The sequence below is a fragment of the Dama dama genome, chromosome 33 (assembly GCF_033118175.1).
Source record: "Dama dama isolate Ldn47 chromosome 33, ASM3311817v1, whole genome shotgun sequence".
NCBI lineage: Eukaryota > Metazoa > Chordata > Mammalia > Artiodactyla > Cervidae > Dama > Dama dama.
Window position 1 is genome coordinate 26,415,579 of NC_083713.1, and position 21,019 is coordinate 26,436,597.

General features: G+C 42.2%; 1 protein-coding gene and 1 long non-coding RNA gene across 3 annotated transcripts; one reads left to right on the forward strand and one right to left on the reverse strand.

Annotated features, from left to right (window-relative positions):
* Positions 1-2,063: 2,063 nt before the first annotated feature.
* CDCA7 (cell division cycle associated 7) lies at positions 2,064-15,369 on the reverse strand. Of its 2 annotated transcripts, XM_061135050.1 has the most exons (10): positions 15,118-15,369; positions 11,807-11,932; positions 11,149-11,385; positions 8,198-8,434; positions 7,820-7,897; positions 6,615-6,818; positions 5,904-6,041; positions 5,068-5,217; positions 4,537-4,673; positions 2,064-3,388 (listed from the first exon to the last, which is right to left on the reverse strand). In XM_061135050.1, exons 1-10 carry the CDS (start codon positions 15,136-15,138, stop codon positions 3,358-3,360), a joined length of 1,359 nt encoding a protein of 452 aa, XP_060991033.1. In that variant the 5' UTR covers positions 15,139-15,369; the 3' UTR covers positions 2,064-3,357. The 2 variants fall into 2 exon arrangements, with proteins under 2 accessions (XP_060991033.1, XP_060991034.1); XM_061135051.1 differs by lacking the exon at positions 11,149-11,385.
* Positions 15,370-15,555: 186 nt separating this feature from the next.
* LOC133050798 (uncharacterized) lies at positions 15,556-20,364 on the forward strand. Its single transcript, XR_009691697.1, has 3 exons — positions 15,556-15,718; positions 16,199-16,393; positions 20,202-20,364. It is a non-coding gene; the product is annotated as an uncharacterized LOC133050798 (long non-coding RNA).
* Positions 20,365-21,019: the final 655 nt, after the last annotated feature.

The window sequence follows — 21,019 nt, forward strand, 5'->3', positions numbered from 1 at the left end:
TAGTGTGATAATATTTTATTATGGCTCTACAAATCTTTTAGAAAAACTTTTAGAAATACTGAAGTATGTATGAATGTCACATGTCTGGGTTTTGCTTCACAATAATTCAGTGGACTGGGGGGAGCAAAAGTATAGACGAAACAGGGTGGACCACTGCTGGTTAGTGATGGGCACACACAGTAGGGGAGCGTATTTTCTCTCTTACAGTAAGTTTTTAACTTCCATGAACTCAATTTTTGCCACCCCAAATTCTCCCCAAACAAATGGATACCATTTAGAGCTACTATGTGTAAAATTATCTTTTTGTAGCTCATTAACAGCTCAATACAAATTCTTTATTTAGTTGAATAGCAGTATTTTTTCAAGTTAGTACAATGAACTAAATTGTGTTTTCCCATAGAAAAACACACTATTTGAAATACATGATTTTTAATGAACTGACCATTGCAGCCTCATAGAAAGCTAAGCATTCTATCACAAAGGTTACACCTCATAGGGGTTAATGTTGGGATTAACAAACGTTGGGACCTATCCATTATTTCTCCTCCACCATGACTTTAGTTCTTTCCGCTCAAATCTCAGGAACTTTCCTGTCCAGGAACCTCAACTCATCTGATAAATATTTAGTAAGCTTTTCTTTTTCTTGGCTGTGTGGCTTCTGGGATTTCAGTTCCCTGACCAGCAATTGTACCCAGGCCATGGCAGTAAAAACCCAGAATCTTAACCACCAGGGAACTCCCCTTAGTAACCACTTGCTGAATCCAGAGTACATGAGTATTTGGATCAAAGTGGTCTTGCTCCCAATGACTTCATTCTTATGAGAGAAAGTGAAATAAACATGTAACTATGGGTGGCTGCTATTACCTGTTATGATCAATGTATGTAGCCTTATCTATCACATATGTAACCCAGTCTCTCAGAAGCCCTCAGAAAAGTGTTTGATTCTATTATCTACCTTCTCAGGCTGCAAGAGCAGGCACGGCTCTTGCGTTTACAATACTTAACCTTGCTGAGTCTTATCTCCAAAATGCCTAACATACATCCTGTGCTGAGCGCTGTGTCTGTCACTTAGGAGGTGCTGAACAAACTCTAGTATCCCTTCTTTGGCAAATATTTATAATGTTGGATTGGGCACTGCTGCAATCATGGGTTACCAGCAGGTACTTTCATCTGATAATAAGCACTTCCAACAAACTTTCAAGGCACAGAATTATGTTTTAAAAAGTTTCCTATGTGGCCAGCTATGCCCATTTGCAATCCTACAGGCTGCCAGCCCATTTTGGCATCTAGCAAAGTAGCTTGCCTCTTCTTTCCCCACCCTTGAGCTACACACCCAAGTTCACCCAGAACTATGTGCTACAGTATACATATGTCTACAGACTAGCCCCACACACTCCAGAATTCTCAATTTCCTAGCTTTCTTTGTCTAAGTTACAAACTTAGGAGGCTGTAGCATGCCAACCCTAATGTGAAGAATGGGGTACTAGGACTTCCCTGGCGGTCCAGTGGTTAAGACTTCTTTCATACTTCCAATGCAGGAGACCTGGGTTTGACCTCTGGTCGGGGAACTAAGATCCCACATGTCGTTCAGCATGGCCCAAAAAATTTCAGTTTTTTAAATTAAAAAATAAAATGGGATATGAGAACTTCTGAACCATGTTTTTTCTGTCTTTTGATTCTCTCAGTCCTAAAACATGCCTCAAGGTACAGGGAGTCTAAAATAAATATCCAGGTATTGTGAAATTGCTGTTGATTCTTGTGTTGGCAAATGGCCAAGGGAAAGAAAACAACATTGTAAAACTTCATGGGTCCCTACTTTCTATCTGTCAATGTAGCCATCTTAGCCGATTCTAATTCACAGCTATTAATCATACTTGATTCATAGCTATTAATCACATCACCAAATCAGGCCCTGTTCAAAAGAGCTAGCCCTTGGTCATCAGAAACTTAAGCCAAAAGGGGGGAGGCAGGTCCTGAAAAGGCAGAAACGGTCTTTTGTTTAAATAGCAAAGAAACATTAGGACTCGGTGCAGTAAGATTGAGTATCAAAGATTTTAAAAAAGTAGACAAAACAAAATGTTTTATTATTAAAATACAAAAACTTTGTATAAAAGCATAACAGATCAAAAGCTCTATTTACATTTATTGATTCAAGGTCCAATTATGCACCAAATACTGAACTGAACTGGCACAGCTACCGGCTGCAGATGCAAAGCAAAATGAACACACACACACTTTGACTCTACCTCTACAGAGATTTGATTCATGCCAAAACAGGGCAAGGGAGAGACAACACACGACTCTGCCCAGAAACTAAACTGGCAGAGATGGCAAGTTTGCAAACTGTTAAAAGTCACCCTCCTCCCAAAAAAGGCACTTCTCAGTTATAAAAGTGCTTCAAACCTGAACATGAATCCTCTATGCCTGGCTTGTAATTTCTTCAAGAAAGCAAAAACTGCAAAGGATTGTAGCTGAGTTTAAGTATCAAATTTCCATGCAAAATAACCAAGAATTTATTTGAAACACCTTATGTTATGAGCTGAAATAAACTTGGCAAATTCAATTATCCTGAGGTTTGATTCCATGAATTCAAAGATTGGCCTCTCCTGAAGCCTCCCCATCTCAATTTCCTAGGATGGCTTTTCTACAATGATTTCAAGCTTAGTACTGTCCTCGAACCTTCATATTGTGACCAGTGGGCCAGATGCACGTGGCAGAGGAAATCAGCAGCAACTAAGTCTCAACTGTGACAACTTAAATCACAAGCAAAATACACGAAATATTCTCCTCAGAAGCCTCCAAAGTCATATACTCCACTTGCCAACAATCACCTAATTTTTCCACATGGTCTTATGACTTTTGTGCCTTGATTCTGCTAAAAATGTTAACAAACACTATATCAGACCCAATGTTTACAAGTGAGCAAGTTACAGGGATAGTCTCTGAAACTGGGTAGAGGTAGTTAATACTACCACTGTTTTTCTAAGTGCTTGGTTTTATGTGTGGATTCCAGGGCTATTTCAACGCCAATTAAATCCAACATGCTTTCATGAAACTGTAGTTTAAAAAGGATTCCGAATCTAAATGATGGAGGAGAATCATTGGAAGTGAGAGGACAGCACGGGGCGAGGGTGGGCAGAAAAGCAAAGGAGACACTGCAGGAGGGCAGAGGACAGCTGGCACTACACTTCTGGGATGCCCAGACACACGTGCGCATTTAATGACAACAACTTGATTTGCCTATACGGCAGACTGAGCCTCAGAATTCCTAACCCGGGTTTCAATCACATGACAAAACTGGAAACTTTAACAAGGAAGAGTTGCGAAGTGGAAGGCAGGTAGCGGATCTTCCAATTATTATCCTTGCATTTCAAACTCCTGTTTTAGACTGAAAGAGAAGAGGGAACATGTCAGGATATGGTTTTTGGCCTAAGAATTCTCTTATGAAAACTCCAATTCCAAAGGACACATGCACCCCAATGTTCACAGAAGCACTATTTACAATAGCCAAGACACAGGAACAACCTAAGTGTCCCCTGACAGATGAACGGATAAAGAAGATGTGGTGCATATATACAGTGAAATACTACTCAGTCATTAAAAAAAAAAAGAATGAAATAATGCAATTTGGATGGACCAGTTGGATAGACCTAGAGATTATCATACTAAACTAGACAAAAACAAGTATCATATGACATCACTTATATGTGGAATCAAAAATATGACACAAATAAAAAGTTATTGATAAAAAAGAAACAGACTCACAAATCTAGAAAACAAACATGGTTACTAGAGGGGAAGGGAGTTGGGGGGAGGATAAATCAGAAGTTTTGGATTAGCAGTTACAAACTACTATATATAAAATAAATAACCAACAAGGTCCACTGTATAGCACAGCAAACTATAGTCAATAGTTGTAATAAACTGTAATGGAAAAAATATAAAAAAGAATATATTAACATGTAACTGAATCACTTTGCTGTATACATGAAACTAAAACAACGTTGTAAATTAACCATACTTCTATTTTTAAAGTTAAAAAAATACTAATATCTTCTGAGAGCCTAATTCACTCCTTTAAAAATGTTTCTATTGAGTTATAACACGCATCTTAAGTGCACAGCTTAAATTTTACACACGAGGGCCCACAAGGGTCACCACCACCCAGAAGAAGGCTTGCAAGGCTCCCTGACGCCCCACGTGCCCCTCCTGCTTTCCATGTGATTGCTATCCTGACTTCCACCTTCTCTTTATAAAGATAACAAAAATGAATAGGGGCGGGGTGTTTGGGAGAGAACAGACACACGTCTATGTACGGCTTAGTCCCTTCACTGTTCACCTAACACAACCACAACGCTATTAATCAGCTATACCCCAATACAAAATAGAGTTTAAAGTTTGAGGGGAAAAAAATACGAATAGTGCTTAAAAAAAAGTTTTTCAGATAACTTGAAAAAAATAAATGAATGTAAGGAAAAAAAAAAAAAAAAAGCCAAATTAAGATTGGGGTGCAGAAGAGAGAAAAACCAGCCCTACCTTTTCAAGTAAGCATGCACGTTCCCAAAGCCGTGGTACTTGGCTAAGTACACGAGCACCCCAGTCGCACACCGCCCATCCCGCTGCCGACAGAAGCTGCAGTTGCAGATCCCGCGACATGGTGGGCAGTGCCAGTTCTGAAGGAGAAGCGTGAGAAGACACCATTAAGTCAAACCTTACCACCCCTTACTTATCTACTCTTGTTTAACCTCTAAGGTGGGTGTCATCAATTGCATTCAGATCTTCTTTATTACTATTAAAAAAACAAAAACATAATGTGGTTAATGCATCACGTTCCCGTGGGAAATCCCGCAGAAAAGTCACACAATCACTTCAAGTAGGAGGACTAGAGAACAGACTTCCCCTGAATGGCCAGGTCCCAAGCACTCTGCAAGTGCTCACAGCTATGCAGTACCGACACTATGAATTCATCTGCCTTTCAACACCAAGAGCTCAATCTCTTTCTGCCCCTATCAGCTCAAGGAACAGTTGACCTTGGAGCCTACAAGACCACCTCTTCAAGGCACTTACTGGGTCTAGCAGCGCATCCCTGACTTCTTCACCATAACGGTTTCGAAGGCAGGGACCACAGAATTGGCCTCGAACGCCCCAGCACTCTGGATTTCTGCAATTTGTCTTGGTATCGAGAGTTTTCTGGCGGCACTGATGACAAGTTGATCCCTGCAAATAAGAAGAAAAACATAAACACTACTCTTTGTAGAAAAAATCTTAAAAGAATGTCATTCTCTGGGAATCCCCTGGCAGCCTGGTGGTTAGGACTTTGCTTTTACTGCCGAGGACAAGCCTCACAAGCAAGAAAAAAAAGAAAGATAAATTTGACTACAAAAAAAAAATTAAAAGAAAAAAAAAAGAATGTCCTTTTTTGTGGGCATTCTGATCTTCTCTCTTTGAATCCTACCTCACATCTATACACACGTATATACTAGGCCATGAAAAGTATTGAGCAGGGTGATTCCATTCAACTGGCAGATGCAACAGTTAATGTTTTCAAAACTACCTCAAGAAGAGATCTTAAGCAAAGAAAGCTTGCCCAAATCTTGTTTGTCTTTAGCATACCACCACATCCTCAGCACCTATCTATGCAGGCACATGTTAACAGCTACTTATGTTGAATGAAATGAATTTCTAAATTGTGAAAAGATTTAATGCTACTGAAGATTTACCTAAGCAACTACTACTAATGCAAACCTACTAACCAGGCTAAATCCCAAGGATGCTACAAAATTCTCTTTTCTTACATGAACAAAATACCCATGCACACATTCCACATGCTAAGACCATTAGAACATGAGCAAAATGTCTCTCACAGACGGGGACATCTACAGACATTATTTAGAGGTTCTGACCAGTGAACGGTTATAGATCTTCTCTCGGGAATTGTTGCAGATGTTCTCCAACTCTTCTTCCGTGATTTCATCCACCGGGCGAACCACATGAGGAAGGGTCATGGGTCCGGGGCGACGACTGCGGGGCATGTCATCTTCCTGCATAACGAGAACCAAGGAACAGCGTCCTTCCTGGCTCGCTTTCCCCAGCTCTGACTCTTAGATCCCCGCTTTGTCACTCCTTCACAGAGAACTCAACCTGGAAATCGTTCTTGCAACTTACGGAGAAAGGGGCTTTATTTACTAAGGATCACAGAACAACATCATTGAAACAACTCCTACAATGAAGAAGAGCCCAAGAAAACTTTTTAATTCTCTTGCCTGCTACCAAGAGCCATCAAAACAAGTTGATGTAACCTTAACCATTGTGGACGGTTTGAGAAGGCCATTTAATACAGATCCTTAGGGACTTCCCTGGTGGTCCAGTGGCTGAGACTCCACGTTCCCAATGCAGGGGTCCCAGGTTCAATCCCTGGTCAGGGAACTAGATCCCACATGCTGCAACTCGGAGTTTGCGTGCCACAGCCAAATTAATTAAATTATTTTTTTTAAGTTAAAAATATATATGGATCACTGGTGTTGAGGTTGTGTATGCTCCCATCCTGTGTCCATGATCCCTGGACCCACAGAAGATGACAAACAGAAGAGCAGGCACAAAAGCAGAGAACTCACATTCATGTAGCCGACCATGGGCTTCCTCTTCCTCACCAACATGTACTTGTCCTCCTCTTCCTCCTCCTCCTCCTCCTCTGTGGGCAGGGCCCTGAGTGACCCAAGGACCCGGGACCTGGACCTGGTGAGCGGACGAGCTCTCCGCTCAGGGTTTCTCCTGCAGGCGACACCTGGAAACGTGCGCCTCCTGGGTGTCTTGGGACGCTGAAGAAAACACAGAAGACGGACCCACTTATTCCAAAATGCCAAGTGGCAGCTTCTCCTGAGGCAGGTTTTCCCGTAAGTAAAAGGAATGCTCCACCTGCCATTTTCCTTCGTCCTTTCTATAATGCATGGGAAATGAGCCCAGAAATAACATAGCCATTGACATTCAGCTTCTCTAACACCAAGCCCAGTTTCTCTTAAACTCAGGGATGACCTATTTATTCTTGACTTGATAAAGATGTAAGAAAAAAATCTTGTTTTCTAAAAAAAACCCTTTCTACAAAATCTCTTAAGCCCTGAAACATACTCATTGCCCAAGAGAGAAATATATGTATGGTTTTCCATGTTCTGTTCTTGCTCAGGCAGAGGTGGGAAAGGAAATCTTTTTTTTTGTCCCAGAGCCGACTGGCCAGATCCCGAGTAGCACAGGCTTAGCTCCTCAGAATACAATCACATATATTAGGCCATGACTTGGTTAAGAAATTGTTTTTTCTTTCTTTCTCATTCTCAGATTTTAAAAAGATTGATTACCATGCCAAGTAGAAATGTTCCAAGGGCTGGAGTTACAGAAAAAAACAACTTTCAATTTTTCTTCCCTATCCCTGAGGGGCTTAGTTTATCTGGGTGGGAGGGAGAGAAGTAACCAATCAAAAGGCATTTGAGGAACTATTCTGACAGTTCAGTGCTTAAGACTCCACGTTTCCACTGCAGGAAGTGTGGGTTCAATCCCTCGTGGGAGAACTAGGATCTCACATGACAAGCAGCACAGCCAAAAAAAAAAAAAAAAAGAGGGGTGATTTGAGCCCTGTAGGTGCTTGGCATGGGTGGAGGGTCCACACCTGGCCTGGGGTGCAAGGAAGAGGTCCCAGAGATCTTTTAGAAGACTTTCTGTGTCACCTCTGTCTACAAAATCACACAAAGTAACAAAATCGAACTTTAAACTATCACAACACCTCAGACCTAGCCCAAACACCATTCCACAAACAAATATTTGTACTTACCGAACTGGGGCCCGGCAGGGAACGCCTCCCGGGGAAGGAGCCAGGGAAGCTTTCTAATTCTGACATTAGTTTTGCAAGCTAGAAAGGGAGGAAATTAAACAAATTATTGGTTTACAGTAACTGCTGTAAGCAAGCAAATTCTAGAAATCACAGCGGCACGACTCACAGTTTGTTTCCCCTGTACATTTCCCAAAACTTTCACAGATTGAAAAAAAGAAAAGTTAGAAAAGGGAAAGAAATACATGCTAAAGCATATGTGATGATGTTTTCAGAGCTACATGGAAAATAGTTCTTAGGACACAGATATAAGCAACAAGTGGCTTAGAGAAATGCTGGGAAGGGTCATCAGTTCTGACACCTTCAAAGTCAGATACCTACCATTGCTTTGTTTTGCTTTATATTTAAAGCCCTTTTCTCCAAGAAATTCATGCCACTTTCATCTTCCGAGTCAGAATTGGAGTCGGTCACAGAATTCTCCGGGGGCTCAGGGGGCACGGCTCTTTTGCTGGCTGCTCCCCTGGTGCGTCGTGTGGGAAACTTCATGGCCACGCGGAGGGGTCCAGACCGTGTGCCCTGACTGCGGGTCCGACAGCCCTCACGGTCCGCCTGCAGCCTCTGGTCAATCGGAACAAGTGGGGCGTTAATGACTTGCTGACGGTCACACAGTCTGCAAGAGTGTGACGACACAATGCCTTTGGAACAGAAGATACTTGCAAATACATTTGCATTGAACACTTTCATTGTCAAGTTTAACTGACGGCTCTGAGCAACAAAATCAGGAATTACTAACAAACACAACAACCGAGGGCCGATTAACTCAGGAGCTCTCCTGGGACACTCCGTAATAAGCCACAGTCACAGCCCCTAGGACAGTGGTTTGGAGTCATTTTTTAAACTATGAAAAATCCCGGCTTCTTTTTTCACTTCCTTAAAAAATAGAATATGTATTTTAAAAGAATTCCCCTAGGAACAAATATATGTTCTCTCATAAACATGATTTCCATACTTATGGTAGTATTAAACTATATTAAAGATGTCTCAATGCTCTAATTTACTTTTTTAAAAACTGTAGCAAAATATACACAACATAAAATCTACCCCTTTAATCATTTGTTTTAATTTTTATTGGAGTATAGTTAATTTATAGTGTTGTTAATTACTCTTCAACCATTCTTAAGTGTCCAGTTGAGTGACATTAAATACATTCAGCGTTTTGCAACTATCACCACCATCCATCTCCAGAAATTTTTCATCTTCATAAACTAAAACTCTATACTCATTAAACAATTACTCCCCATTCACCTCCCCTGGAACTCCTGGCAAGCATCATTCTACTTTCTGTCTCTATGAATCTGACTACCTCTCTTGAAGTCTCAAGGACAGAGAGCCTGGCAGGCTACATGCCATGGGGTCACAAGAGTCAGACATGACTTAGCAACTAAACAACAGTAACAACAACTCTCTAATCCATTTTGTGTAAGCATAAAATTTTTTAAATTTCAGATTCCAAAAGTAATGTTTCCATCATTTAAAATGTATTAAAGTTGGCCACCGGGGAAAATCAGAATCATGAGCTATCACTTCCCACCTACTAGCAGAGCCAAATAAACAAGTATGGCAGGGATGTGGAAAAATCAGATCCTGCAAACACTGGGAGAGGTGTAAAATGGGGCAGCCACTTTGGAACAGTCTGACAGTTTCTCAAAAGGTTAAACATAGAGACTATATGACTCAACAATTCTACTCTTTTAGGTATATACTCAGGTGTGTATATCCACACAAATACTTGCATATGAATGTTCACAACAGCATCATTCATAACAGCCAAAAGGTGCCAACAACTGAAACATCCACCAACTGATGAACAGATAAACAAAACATGATATAGTCTGAATATTTATAGCTGAGTACTATTCAGCAATAAAAAGATACGAAGTAATGGCACATGAAAGAACCTCGAAAACATATTGCTAAGTGAAAGAAGCCAGTCACAAAAGACCACATATTGTTTGGTTCCATTTATATGAAATGCCTGGAATAGGCAAACCTAGGAGAGAAAATAGACTGGTGTTTGCCAAGAACTGAGGGTGTTGGGAAAGGATGCAAAGTGACTGCTGATGGGAACAGGGTTTCTTTTGGGGGTGATGAAAACATTCTGAAATTGATTGTGGTGACTGTTGAAAACAAACAAAAAAGAGAACAGTAAAAAATACCACCCATAAAGTCCCAAAATGGAAGACCCATTTTTTTAACATTTCAACAACCTCACTGCTTTTTATAACTTTGATGTTATTTTTAGTGTGCGGATTGAGAGAACATAAAATGACAAAAAAAAACTTTTACACATTCTTAAGCCTTTTAATCGATTGGCATTTTCTCAGTCGCAACAAACAGCATCTACAAAGAACTGAAACACTGCCCAGAAATGATTCAGGCTATAGACAATGTTTGACTCATACCCAGATTCGCAGAGCAGTGCTGCCAATAACTCCAATATGCACTGATTCAGATCTACATCACGTCTTAAGAGAAAATATTATACTATCATGAAGTTAGGTCATGATAAAACACTCCCTGGCCAGATGTTCTCACTTATGTCAGCGCCGCGCAACTGTGGTCCCAGGCAGTGGACCCGTGGCAGACCACAATGAGCAGGAAAGCATGCACCTGAAACACATTTCCTTTGTCGAGAAAGTGTTGCTAAGAAGAAAACATGTGCAGAAGTAAACAGCATGCTCAGATAAGAGTGGAACTGAGGCGCATCCTTGGCAGCAGTGTCCTGAGCAGGACAATAGAGGTTAAAGGTAAGACAGCAGGCATGAGAAAAGCCAAAGAAGGAGCAACAGCGGAAGCAGGCAGGGCCCTAATTGTCATTACCTGCACTCAGCTCCTGCATGAGTTATCACAGGCTTTCCAGATGCAGGTATAGATCCACTATGGGAATCAACATTTACTGAAGGCCTACTCTATGTCAGGCCCTGGGCTGGGCATTTAAAATGTGACTAGAGCTCATCTTGAGGACATATCTGCTTCCTCTGATTGGGCTTGATTTCTGTGGCCACAGAAATCTGCACATTGGCCAATTGTTTCTTACAAGTTTCTAAGATTTTCAGAGACTACAAAAATCCTCAAACCTTACTATTAGAAATGTATCAGCAAAAAACTGCTTTAAGACATGAAGAAGATACTCTTAAAACTTTCTTAAAAGATCAACAAAACATTCTGGCATGACTAAAATGAAAATCATAAGGAAAAAAGATTTTTAAGCAAGTATGTCATGCCTCTAAATGTACCTTGTTGCTTGATATTGGTGAAATTCTCAAACTCACCATTCCATCCTGTATCTCACTCTCTGAGAAACCGCAAAACGATTCATCATCAGAGTCGGCATGAAAAATACTGGCCAGTTCGTTAGTGACATCTGGCCTTGGTTTCTGTAAAAATCCACAATGGTCTAACACATCTTGCACCTCACTTTCTGAAAAGCCGCAGAAAGATTCATTATCAGAGTCCTCATAAAAAACATTTGCCAGTTCTTCACTGATATCTGACCTGAATTTAGGTTTCTGTAAAATAAATAAATAAATGTGGTTGTGCATTTTTTTTTTTCCTTTTTCAAGAACCAATTTTCCGTAAACCGTGCAGAGAGCAAATCACATTTACAAGTGCACTACAAGAGAATAGCTTTTGTTACAAAGAAAAATGGTTCAGAGGTTTACAAATGATTTCTGAGTTGTTATGGCAAATCATCAGGCATGTTAGGTTAGGCGACATTTCAAAAGGATAGAATAAGTAGCTAATCTACCTCCAACAATTACTACCTAGAACCACAGCAAAAAGTGAAATGAAATTACAGTGCATACTGTATTTTCGTAACAGCTGTATAGAAATGTAGGCAAAAAGCAAGCAGTTTTAATCACGCACAAAGCATTTGGGGCATTTTGAGCACTGCAGACTCCATTCTGTTTATTCTCAGGCAGCACTTACTGTGTTTGCAAAATTATCAGAAGCAAAGCTGTCACAACTGTCATCAGAGGATGACGGGGTTTCCATGGAAATCAACTTCACATATCTGAATTTCTTGAAGTTCTTCTTTGCTCTGCAATCCTTTTGCTGCAAACGGAAATGGCGATACTATTAAATAGGATGCTTGCTGCAGAATCTAAAGGTATCATTTTTGAGTTGAGTGGATTCAAAAAGCGCAGAGGAGGTATGTCCATTTCTTATACCCTACAAAGAAAAAGGAGGGTTTGCAATTGCTACAAAATTTTCCAAAATCAGGTAAAATCCTAAAGAGAGATCCCTTTGCGGGAACATTAGTATCAATTTATTCAAATACCTGTGGAACTGCCCTTTAACCCACCTTAAAAACTCCCAAACTCTTAACATTATACTGAGCTCCCAAGGCATTAAATGCTAACCTGCTAAAATCTGCCCTTAAAAAAAAAAAAAAAAATTAGACTGTACTTCAAAATTACAAAATGGTAGAGTGATTTCTTTCCCTCAGCCAAAATCAAGCTAATGAGGTCTTTCTAAGTAAGCTTTGGTCTGTACTGGGATGCTAATTTCTCAAACCAGGAAACCTGGGCAGCACCTCTATTTCAAGATGGCAGACTTTCAAACAGGCCTTGTGCCAATCAGGAGGGGAACAGTGATTTCTGCACAAGTTTTTACAAATCAAACATATGAACCCAGTCAACAAATGTACAAGAACCAAGTTAAAGGTCAAACAGTCCTCCAAACCCAGGTAGAATGCCCGATTCCACTTCAGGGCACTATTAGGCTGGCCATTCAGCTCTTTCTATAGTTCCACTGCTGCACAAGTCTTAAGTTTTAACAAGTCCTTTTATTAGACACATATGACTTATGGACATGAAAATGTTTCTTTCCTTCATAAACAATGAAAGCCTGGCACCAATCATCAGAATATGCACCTGACATCTACTTCATGTAAAAAAGATAGTAGAGCTTCTACCATTTCTTCATATTTAATAATAAGAGATTTCCTAAATGTTGCACAGTCACTAAGTCATGTCCAACTCTTTGCAACCCCATCAAATGCAGCACCCCAGGCTTCCCAGTCCTTCACTACCTCCCAGAGTTTGCTCAAACTCATGTCCATTGAGTCAGTGATGCTATCTGCACCCTTCTCCTCCTCTTGCCCTGAATCTTTCCCACCATCAGTCTTTTCCAGTGAGTTGGCTCTTTGCACCAAGTGGCCAAAGTACTGGAGCTTCAGTAGCAGTCTTTCAAATGAATATTCATTACTGTTGTATTACTTCCTATATTTTTCATATCTGAAATATGGCCATGGAATAACAGAAGTGACTCCATACACTGAAAACTTTAAGAAGGCAAGTTCTGCTACGTGTCCCACAAAATAATGCCAAGATGTGAGGAGTCGGGGAAATAGAACTTTTTGATCTTCTTTGTACACCTGTTACACATTTCTCTTGCAAATAAAATTATTTTCATGATGGTGGAACCCAACCACCCAGTCAGTGCTTCTCAACAGACTACATTCAATCAATCATCTTAGGAAGTTTTAGTCTTGTCCTTTTAAAAATCATGAAAATGTGATAACAGGTAGAGGTACTACCTACTAAGGAAGTCTCAGAAACTCCCTTCCAGATGAACAAATTAAAAGTACCAGGTAGGTGAAATAAGATTGCCCAAGATCACAGGGCTGGAAGGAGTCTGCAGTCTCCTAAAATAGCTGTGCTCCTCACACTGCTGCAGGAATTACCACCATTTCCGGTGGCTCAGTGGAAAAGAATCCTCCTGCAATGCAGGAGCAGCAGGTGGGGGGTTCAGTCCCTGGGGCGGAAAGATCTCCTAGAGGAGGGCATGGCAATCCATTCCAGTATTCTTGCCTGGAGAAGCCATGGACAGAGGAGCCTGGTGGACTACAGTCTAGAGGGTCGAAGAGTCAGACAGGACTGAAGCGACTTAGCACTCACGCCTGCAACCATCAATCTACCTGCCTGCAGTCAGAGGCACAAAACTGCCTCAAGAGAGGTATTCTATTGGAAGCTCTCACGGAAATACTTGCTGGGCGTTAACAAGTCAGCGCATGCGAAGTTAGTTAACAGGCAAATGTATGTTTGGCGTATAAGACAGAAAGAAGAAACACAAACAGTCATGGACTTTCCTGGCAGGTAGGTAATGACAAATACCATTCAACAGTTTTTTTGTGCCAGGCACTAAGCATGCTTTCACACATTCCTTGCAACAAAAGTGGAAACTGAGGCTTAGAGTGGTGAAACAGATTATTCAAGTCCCATGATGGCTCAAATTTGAACCCAGGGATGTCAGATTCCAGGTCTTGCTACATGTAGTTTTCTTCCTCCTGAAAGCCAACGGTCCGTTCGGGAAGAGGTATCTCTGAAACTACGCCCCCAACACGCCCTCCCCAACCCACTCCCGGAGAACCCCAGCCCCCTCACGTGGGCCCCTTACCCCTGCTATTTATTTTAAGCTTGTCACTTTCTTCCTCTTCACCCAACCCCCCACCCTCTAACCTCTCCTGGGGCAGACCCTCTGTTCCGGTTTCCGTTAGAGTAAACAGTAACGTTCCATGTTCCATTCAGGGCTGCGTCCTGTTGCTGCAAGAAAGGCTGGGGGGTGGGGAAGGGAGTGGGAAACGAGCAAATGGTCGGCGAGCCGATCAGATCATCATTGCACTAATCACCTCCTGTGACTGTAAGTGCCCCTTCAAGTGTGCGCAACCCAAGTTCTACAGAGAGCGGTTTTCAAGACCTTTAAACTCCAAACCCATCAACTCTCAGCAGTTAGATGCGCTTGCCGGCACTGCCAAGGCAAAAACAAGCAGGAAGCTAGCGCAAGGGTCCCCAGTGCGCGCGGGAGGGTGACACGCACCCTCCCCGGGCTGCGCGCGGGAAAGGGCCAGGAGGCTGCAGGGCAGCACCCTCCTCCACGTCCCCCTCCACCCCGCGCCCCGCGGGCAGGGCTCAGACCAGCAGACACAATGGGGGACTGGCCCGCCCCCGCTGCTCGCAGCACACGTGTGCCTGGGACGCACGTGGCCTTGAGCTCCCCAGGCTGCCAAGCATCCTGCAAACCTCACAACTCTCTGACCGCCCGCGCGCCGGGTGTCACGCCCGCCGGGCACAGTCTCTAAAATACCCCCAAGTGCACAAAATCTGGGGCTTGCTAAACGGGTGCCGCCCAGGACTGCCAACCCTTGATAAGGGCACTCCGCCGGCAGAGTTGGAGGGGGTCGGCCCGCCCCCAGCACCCACCGCGCCCATCCCGCGCCTGAGCTCGTCCAGCCTCACCCGCACGCGGCGAGCGTCCATGCTGGCGGCCGGCGCTGGAGCGGGGACAGCTGAGCAGCCGCGCGCGCCGCCGTCCCTCCTCGCAGGAGCCGGAGCCCTTGCCGCGCGGGCCGGCGAGGGGGTGTGCAGAGCCGGGGCCGGAGGGGCGGGGCGCGGCCGACTTTCCCGCGTTGCTGCGCAGGTCCTGCCAGCTTTGGTAACGGCCCACCCGCTTGAGACCCACTCGGCCCTGAGAAAAAAAGCAGCCCTTCCAGATACGCTAAAGTCCAGTAGTAGTCTTGCAGCCCCCTAAGATCCGCCTTGGAAAAGTAGTGCCTTGGAAGCTCCAGGACCTCCCTCTTTGCACAGCTGCACGGTCCCGAGAGAATGGCGCGAAAATGGGTCGTATTGCCCTGGGGACAGCAGCCTAATTTGCATGAATTCTGGGGCTGGGAGGGGAAAGCTGGAGATTGGGGGTAATGGAGAGCGGTGCCGGCCTCCGCAGTTAGCACTTTCCCTGAGGCGTGCGGTTTACGTTATTTAAAATAAAAATCAGAGACTGTAGCATGAACTCCCAACAGACCAGGCACTGTCCCGCGATATATCTAGCACCTCTTATCTGGTAACACCATTATCTAAAGCAATAAAATGAGCTAAATCCCTTATCTTTCTTTCCAGAAAGCACGGGAAGTTCTTTTACATAAGACTTGTGATTTTTAAATAAGAAAGGTCTGATGTTAGTTAAGACTTAACTATGGAATAATAAAGTCTAGAGATTATAGAAGAATAGAAGCTAAAGACTGTAATAATGTGATTTGGGGCTCCTTTCTTCTGTCAAAATTTGTAATCACTTAAGTCAGAAAGAACGCGAGATTTTTCATTGCCCTTTGAATCGAACCTGACAATACGACGAGATCAAGTGTGAAGCTTTAAAACAAATGTTTGCAGAGAGTAGGAAAAAAAGTTGCTTTTAGAAGAAAAAGTTAAATAAATTGGATTGCTTTAAAAGACGCTAATTATAATCTTACATTTTAAAACAAATGCTTGAAATGAAACATCAGTTTTCTCCTTCACAACTTCTCTTGGGAATACTTCTTTGCAGGAAGAGAATGCATGAACATACTGCTTCCTCTCTGGGTGTACTGAAGACAAAAACTTGTGAACAAGCGACACACGAGAATGTGGATTGGAAAAATTGGAGGGGACTTTGGTCGGAGTCTTCGAGCCTTTCTAATACACGCCGGCTTCATGGTCACTCTGCCACAGTGCTAGGGACAAAGAACTCCAGGTCTGGAAGGTAGGCGCGCCAGGAGAGGTTGTTGGTCTGTCCTTCGAAATTCCTTGGCAGTAGAGGGCCCTCAATAAATATTTGTTGAGTAAATAAATGACTGCATGAATGGTGAGTGAACTAAAATTGTCCTTACTGCTGTGTCCTTGGAAATGCAGTCTTGTGCCACTAAAATTAAACATATGAGAATTTGGAATTGCTAAACTTCTAAGGAAGGGGAAGATTAAGTCACTTTGCCTACTGGTTCTGATAAGAAGGGCTTTCCTTGTGGGTTAGTCGGTAAAGAATCCACTTAGTCCTCCTGGGGCACCATAATATAGTTTACATTATCTTTTAAGGTTAACAGCACTGGGCTATTCTTTTTGGTAATCAGGAAAATGCAAATTAAGACAGTTTCACTCAGACTGGCAAAAAAATTTAAAGCCTGTTAAGACCATGTGTTGGTAAAGATATGAAGAAATCCCTGCAACGATGTTATTAGTGTAAATGTTTCACTTTGGAGAGCAATTCAGGAATGTTCAGCAAAAACCACTTACAGGTATATACTCTAAAACAAAGTTTTTCACACTGTAAATTAGAACCCACTGGCAAATTGTGAAAACAATTTAGTGGGTTGCAACTAGCATATTTTCTTCTTTCTTTTTGAAATAGAATTTAAAAAATAACAGTAGTGTATTGTTTCCTGAAACTCTTGTGCCTGTCTGTGTGTATGCTGTATAAAATGTGTACTTCTTATTGTGCTTCAGCATCAACAAGTTTCCAAGACACCATCCCAGAGAAGGTGCTTTGAGGCTTATACTGGTGCTCTCCTTTGTTCAGCTGAGGCTTGCCAACACCCCTAACACCAGGCACTATTCTGAGAACTAGGACATAAAGCCCAGGGAGTTTACATTCTAGTGGAGGAGCAGAAGTAAACAATAAGATAATTTCAGACGTGATCACTTCTCAAAAGAAACTGTTAGTTGCTTAGGGGTGTCCGAGTCTTTATGCCCTCATGGACTATAGCCCACCAGGTTGCTCTGTCCATGGAATTCTCCAGGCAAACGTACTGGAGTGGGTTGCCATTTCCTCCTCTAGGAGATCTTCCCAACCCAGGGATCGAACCCAAGTCTTCTGCATTGCTGGCAGATTCATTACCATCTGAGCCACCAGGGAAGCAAAAAGCAGAATAAAGGGATACGAAATGAAAGAGGTACCAATTTAGATAATAGAAACAGGAAAGGAGGTGTTATCTGATCAAAAACCCAAATAAAGACAAGGGAGGGGAACTTCCAGTGGTTGAGACTCACTCCACGCTTGCAAAGCAGAGGGCCCGGGTCCAATCCCTGGTCAGGGAACTAGATCACACATACCACAACTAAAGATCCCATATGCCACAACTTAGACTTGGTGCAGCCAAATAAATAAATACACTAAAAAAAAAAAAAGAAAAAGGAATCCATAGGAAGATGAAGGAAGTGCTGGCATGAGACAGTGAACAGCTAGTTCACAGGCTCTAAGGCAGTGAATAGAAGCTCAGTAGCAGACCATACTGGACTACAGAAAGCTAGAGAAAGAGAGGGCATGGGAGAGATCACATGGGGGCTCCCCGGCCATGGAAGAAGCTTGGACTTTACATCAGGTATGAGGGGAAGGATTCGGATGAAGAAAAGACCCAATCAGACTCCATGAGCTGTGTGAACTATAAACTAAACAGGGACGGGGGAGCAAGAGTGAGATACCTAGGAGCCCCTAAAGGAGAAAATGATGTTTTGGACTAGGGTGACTGTGGGACGAGGGAGAAGTGGTCAGGTTTATCATTTTGAAGGTAGAACTAACTGGACCAGAGGAATGGATTGTTCATTCATAGTAGCATCACTCCAAATCTTTGTTGTGTATCATAGTAAGATATTACAAACAATCTAAATGGCCCTCAGAAAGGAAATGGAGACAGGAACAGTGGTATATTCATACAACAGAATTTGAACAGTGTTCAAAGGAATGGCATAGCTTACGTGCATCAGTGTAGGTAAATCTTAATGTTGAATGGAAAAACAAATTGCAAACATTTTGGTAAAGGATACCCCTTATGCAAATTTTAAAAACACAAAACATACATAAACTGTGAAAGTATATAAAGACATGAGCAATTAGAATAGGTAGAGGTTAACTCTAAGGAGGGAAAGATGGAGGACAGAGGGGAGGATGAGGTTTTCCACTCTATCACTAATGCTTTCTTTAAAAATAAACGGTATGGGGACTTCCCAGGTGATCCAGTGGCTAAGACTGCGTGCTCAGGGGTTCGATCCTTGGTCACGGAGCTTATTCCATGTGCCGCAAGTAAAGATCCCATGTGCCACAACTAAGACCTGGGAAAGCCAAATAATTAAATAAATATATTAAAAAATAATAAATGGTACTAAGAAAAAATGGCAACGTGTTCAGTGTGAGTAGTAGATACATGAGTGTCTTATAATTTCACTTTTTGTGGGCTTTTCTGTGTCTGAAACATTTTATGATAAAAAATTTTTTTAAAATTTGAGACAGTTGTCCTGTCAATCAAGACATATATTGTAGTGTTAAATATGCAGTCCTGGGATTTCCTTGATGGTCCAGTAGTTAAGAATCCACCTTCCAAGGCAGAGGACCTGGGGGGAGGGGTGGTTTTGACCCCTTGTGGGGTAGGGGAAACAAAGTTCCCACATGCCACAGGGTAACTAACCCCATGCACCACAACTAGAGAAGCCTGCCCACAGCAAAGACCCAACACAGCCCAAAATATATGTGTGTGTATATATATACATATATATATATACATGCAGTGTCCTATAAAAGGGAATGCCAGTTAGTATTGTAATTTTAGCTACTTCATAAAGGTTTTAAGTCACTATGTTAATCATATACTGGTAAAATGTTCATTTTGAATGAAAGACACAAATGAGTAAGAATGAAAATTCAATGAGCAGAGATGACGAGGCCACTGGCCAGAGCAACAGATAGTAGGCACATACCTGACATTGCATAAGCACATGACATATACAGACAGTATCTGATCTAAGGGCTGTAAATACAGCAGGTCCTCAGTAACTACTTATTACCAACTAGAATGATTGTGGGAGGAATTTTAAATCTGTGAAACATTCTAAAATACCAATCTCCTGTAACAGAGCTTTGAACTCCTCAGGCTATTATGAACTTTCGGTATGGTTGTATGCTGTCTCGTAGCTTTTATTCACTTTGCACAAAGAATTTCATTTCCTATTAAGTTGGGTACTTGACCCTGAGGACCTGAGCACTCAGCACCTGTAGAATAACAAGATGAAGTAAGTCAATCTCAACCTTGAGATGCTTGGTTTTAGGACAAACAGTGCAAAAATTAATAAGAGGTATCCCTTTTAGATGGATTTCAAAACAAAGCTAATGTCCCAGTAGGCCTGCTGCTCTAGTCCCACCCACCTTTCCTCCTTTCAAGCAAGGTAACTTGAACCCAAGCTGCTCTGTAAATGAGAATCCCTCAATAGCCACCACACACGTGGGGACAAAGGGCTGGGAGAGTTGTCACTGTGTTTGTGGATACAGACAGGTTGCAGTCTGTCAGCTGACAAATCTCTATTTTAAATAACCCCCAATTATTGATTTACTTGCCCAGTGCCTGCTTTCAGGATGCACAAAGGCAAGAAACCAAAAAGCTCTAAAGTTACCCTTCTGTTGCCAGAAGTCACTCTGCATGAGGGCCTAGCCCATGACCACCCTGGCTCAGTCAAATTCATAATTCCTACGCCTCCAAACTGTATTGGTATGCTTGCTTTTAATCATATGTCAACACCATTTTAAATAGGTCAGTTTACTGACATCTGATGCCTGATGCAAGAATGGAAGATGGAAACGAGAATGGAAGATGGAAACGTGAATGCAAATCTCGCCATTTTTTGCAAGAGGAAATATTTGGTTTTTCATGGATAAGCATTATCTATTGTGAAATACTTGATTGCTAGTGTTAAGGCACCATTAAACACTGAATGAGATAAAGTCAAGTTTTAATTACTGAATCAGTCAGTTTCAACATTACAGAAGCTGAATTATAACTATAACTCTGCCTACATTTTTATGATCCAAACTTCCTTCTAACTTGTTCTCCTTCCAGAACTTTTAAAAAAATGTGTACTTAGCAAGGTTTCTGTTGTTTTTACTCAAGAGTTTTTGGTTTGTTTTTAATTTTGATCATCCCACCACCACCACTGGGGGGCTTCCATGGTGGCTCAGATGGTAAGGAACATGCTTGCAGTGTGTGAGACCAGGGTTCGATTCCTGGTTTGGGAAGATCCCCTGGAGAAAGGAGTGGCTACCTACTCCAATGTTCTTGCCTGGAGAATTCGATGGACAAAGGAGCCTCGTGGGCTGCAGTCCATTGGGTTGCAAAGAGTCAGACACAGCTGAGCGACTAACACTTTAGCACTTTCCCACCACTGGAAACAACTAGGGAGTACCCAAAAAAAAGGCGTGAAAAGTTTCTTTTCTCTGTTCGCTGCATAGACAGCTTATTGTAAACTGTCCTACTTGTGAATTTTCCAGGGCATTGATTTCTTCTTCAGATCGGTTCCTCTTAAGCAACTCTGTGGAAAGAGAATTGTAGAGAGAGGAAGTTTGACTATTAGC

Bases quoted from the DNA above. Each gene is read 5' to 3' on its own strand.
- CDCA7 (XM_061135050.1), bottom strand. From the start codon at position 15,138: ATGGACGCTCGCCGCGTGCGG. The intron at 5,218-5,903 runs GTCAGAACCTCT...TCTTATTTGCAG, and splicing joins AGATCTATAACCGTTCACTG to GGATCAACTTGTCATCAGTG. The intron at 3,389-4,536 runs GTAGGGCTGGTT...CTTCTCTTTCAG, and splicing joins GTGCATGCTTACTTGAAAAG to TCTAAAACAGGAGTTTGAAA.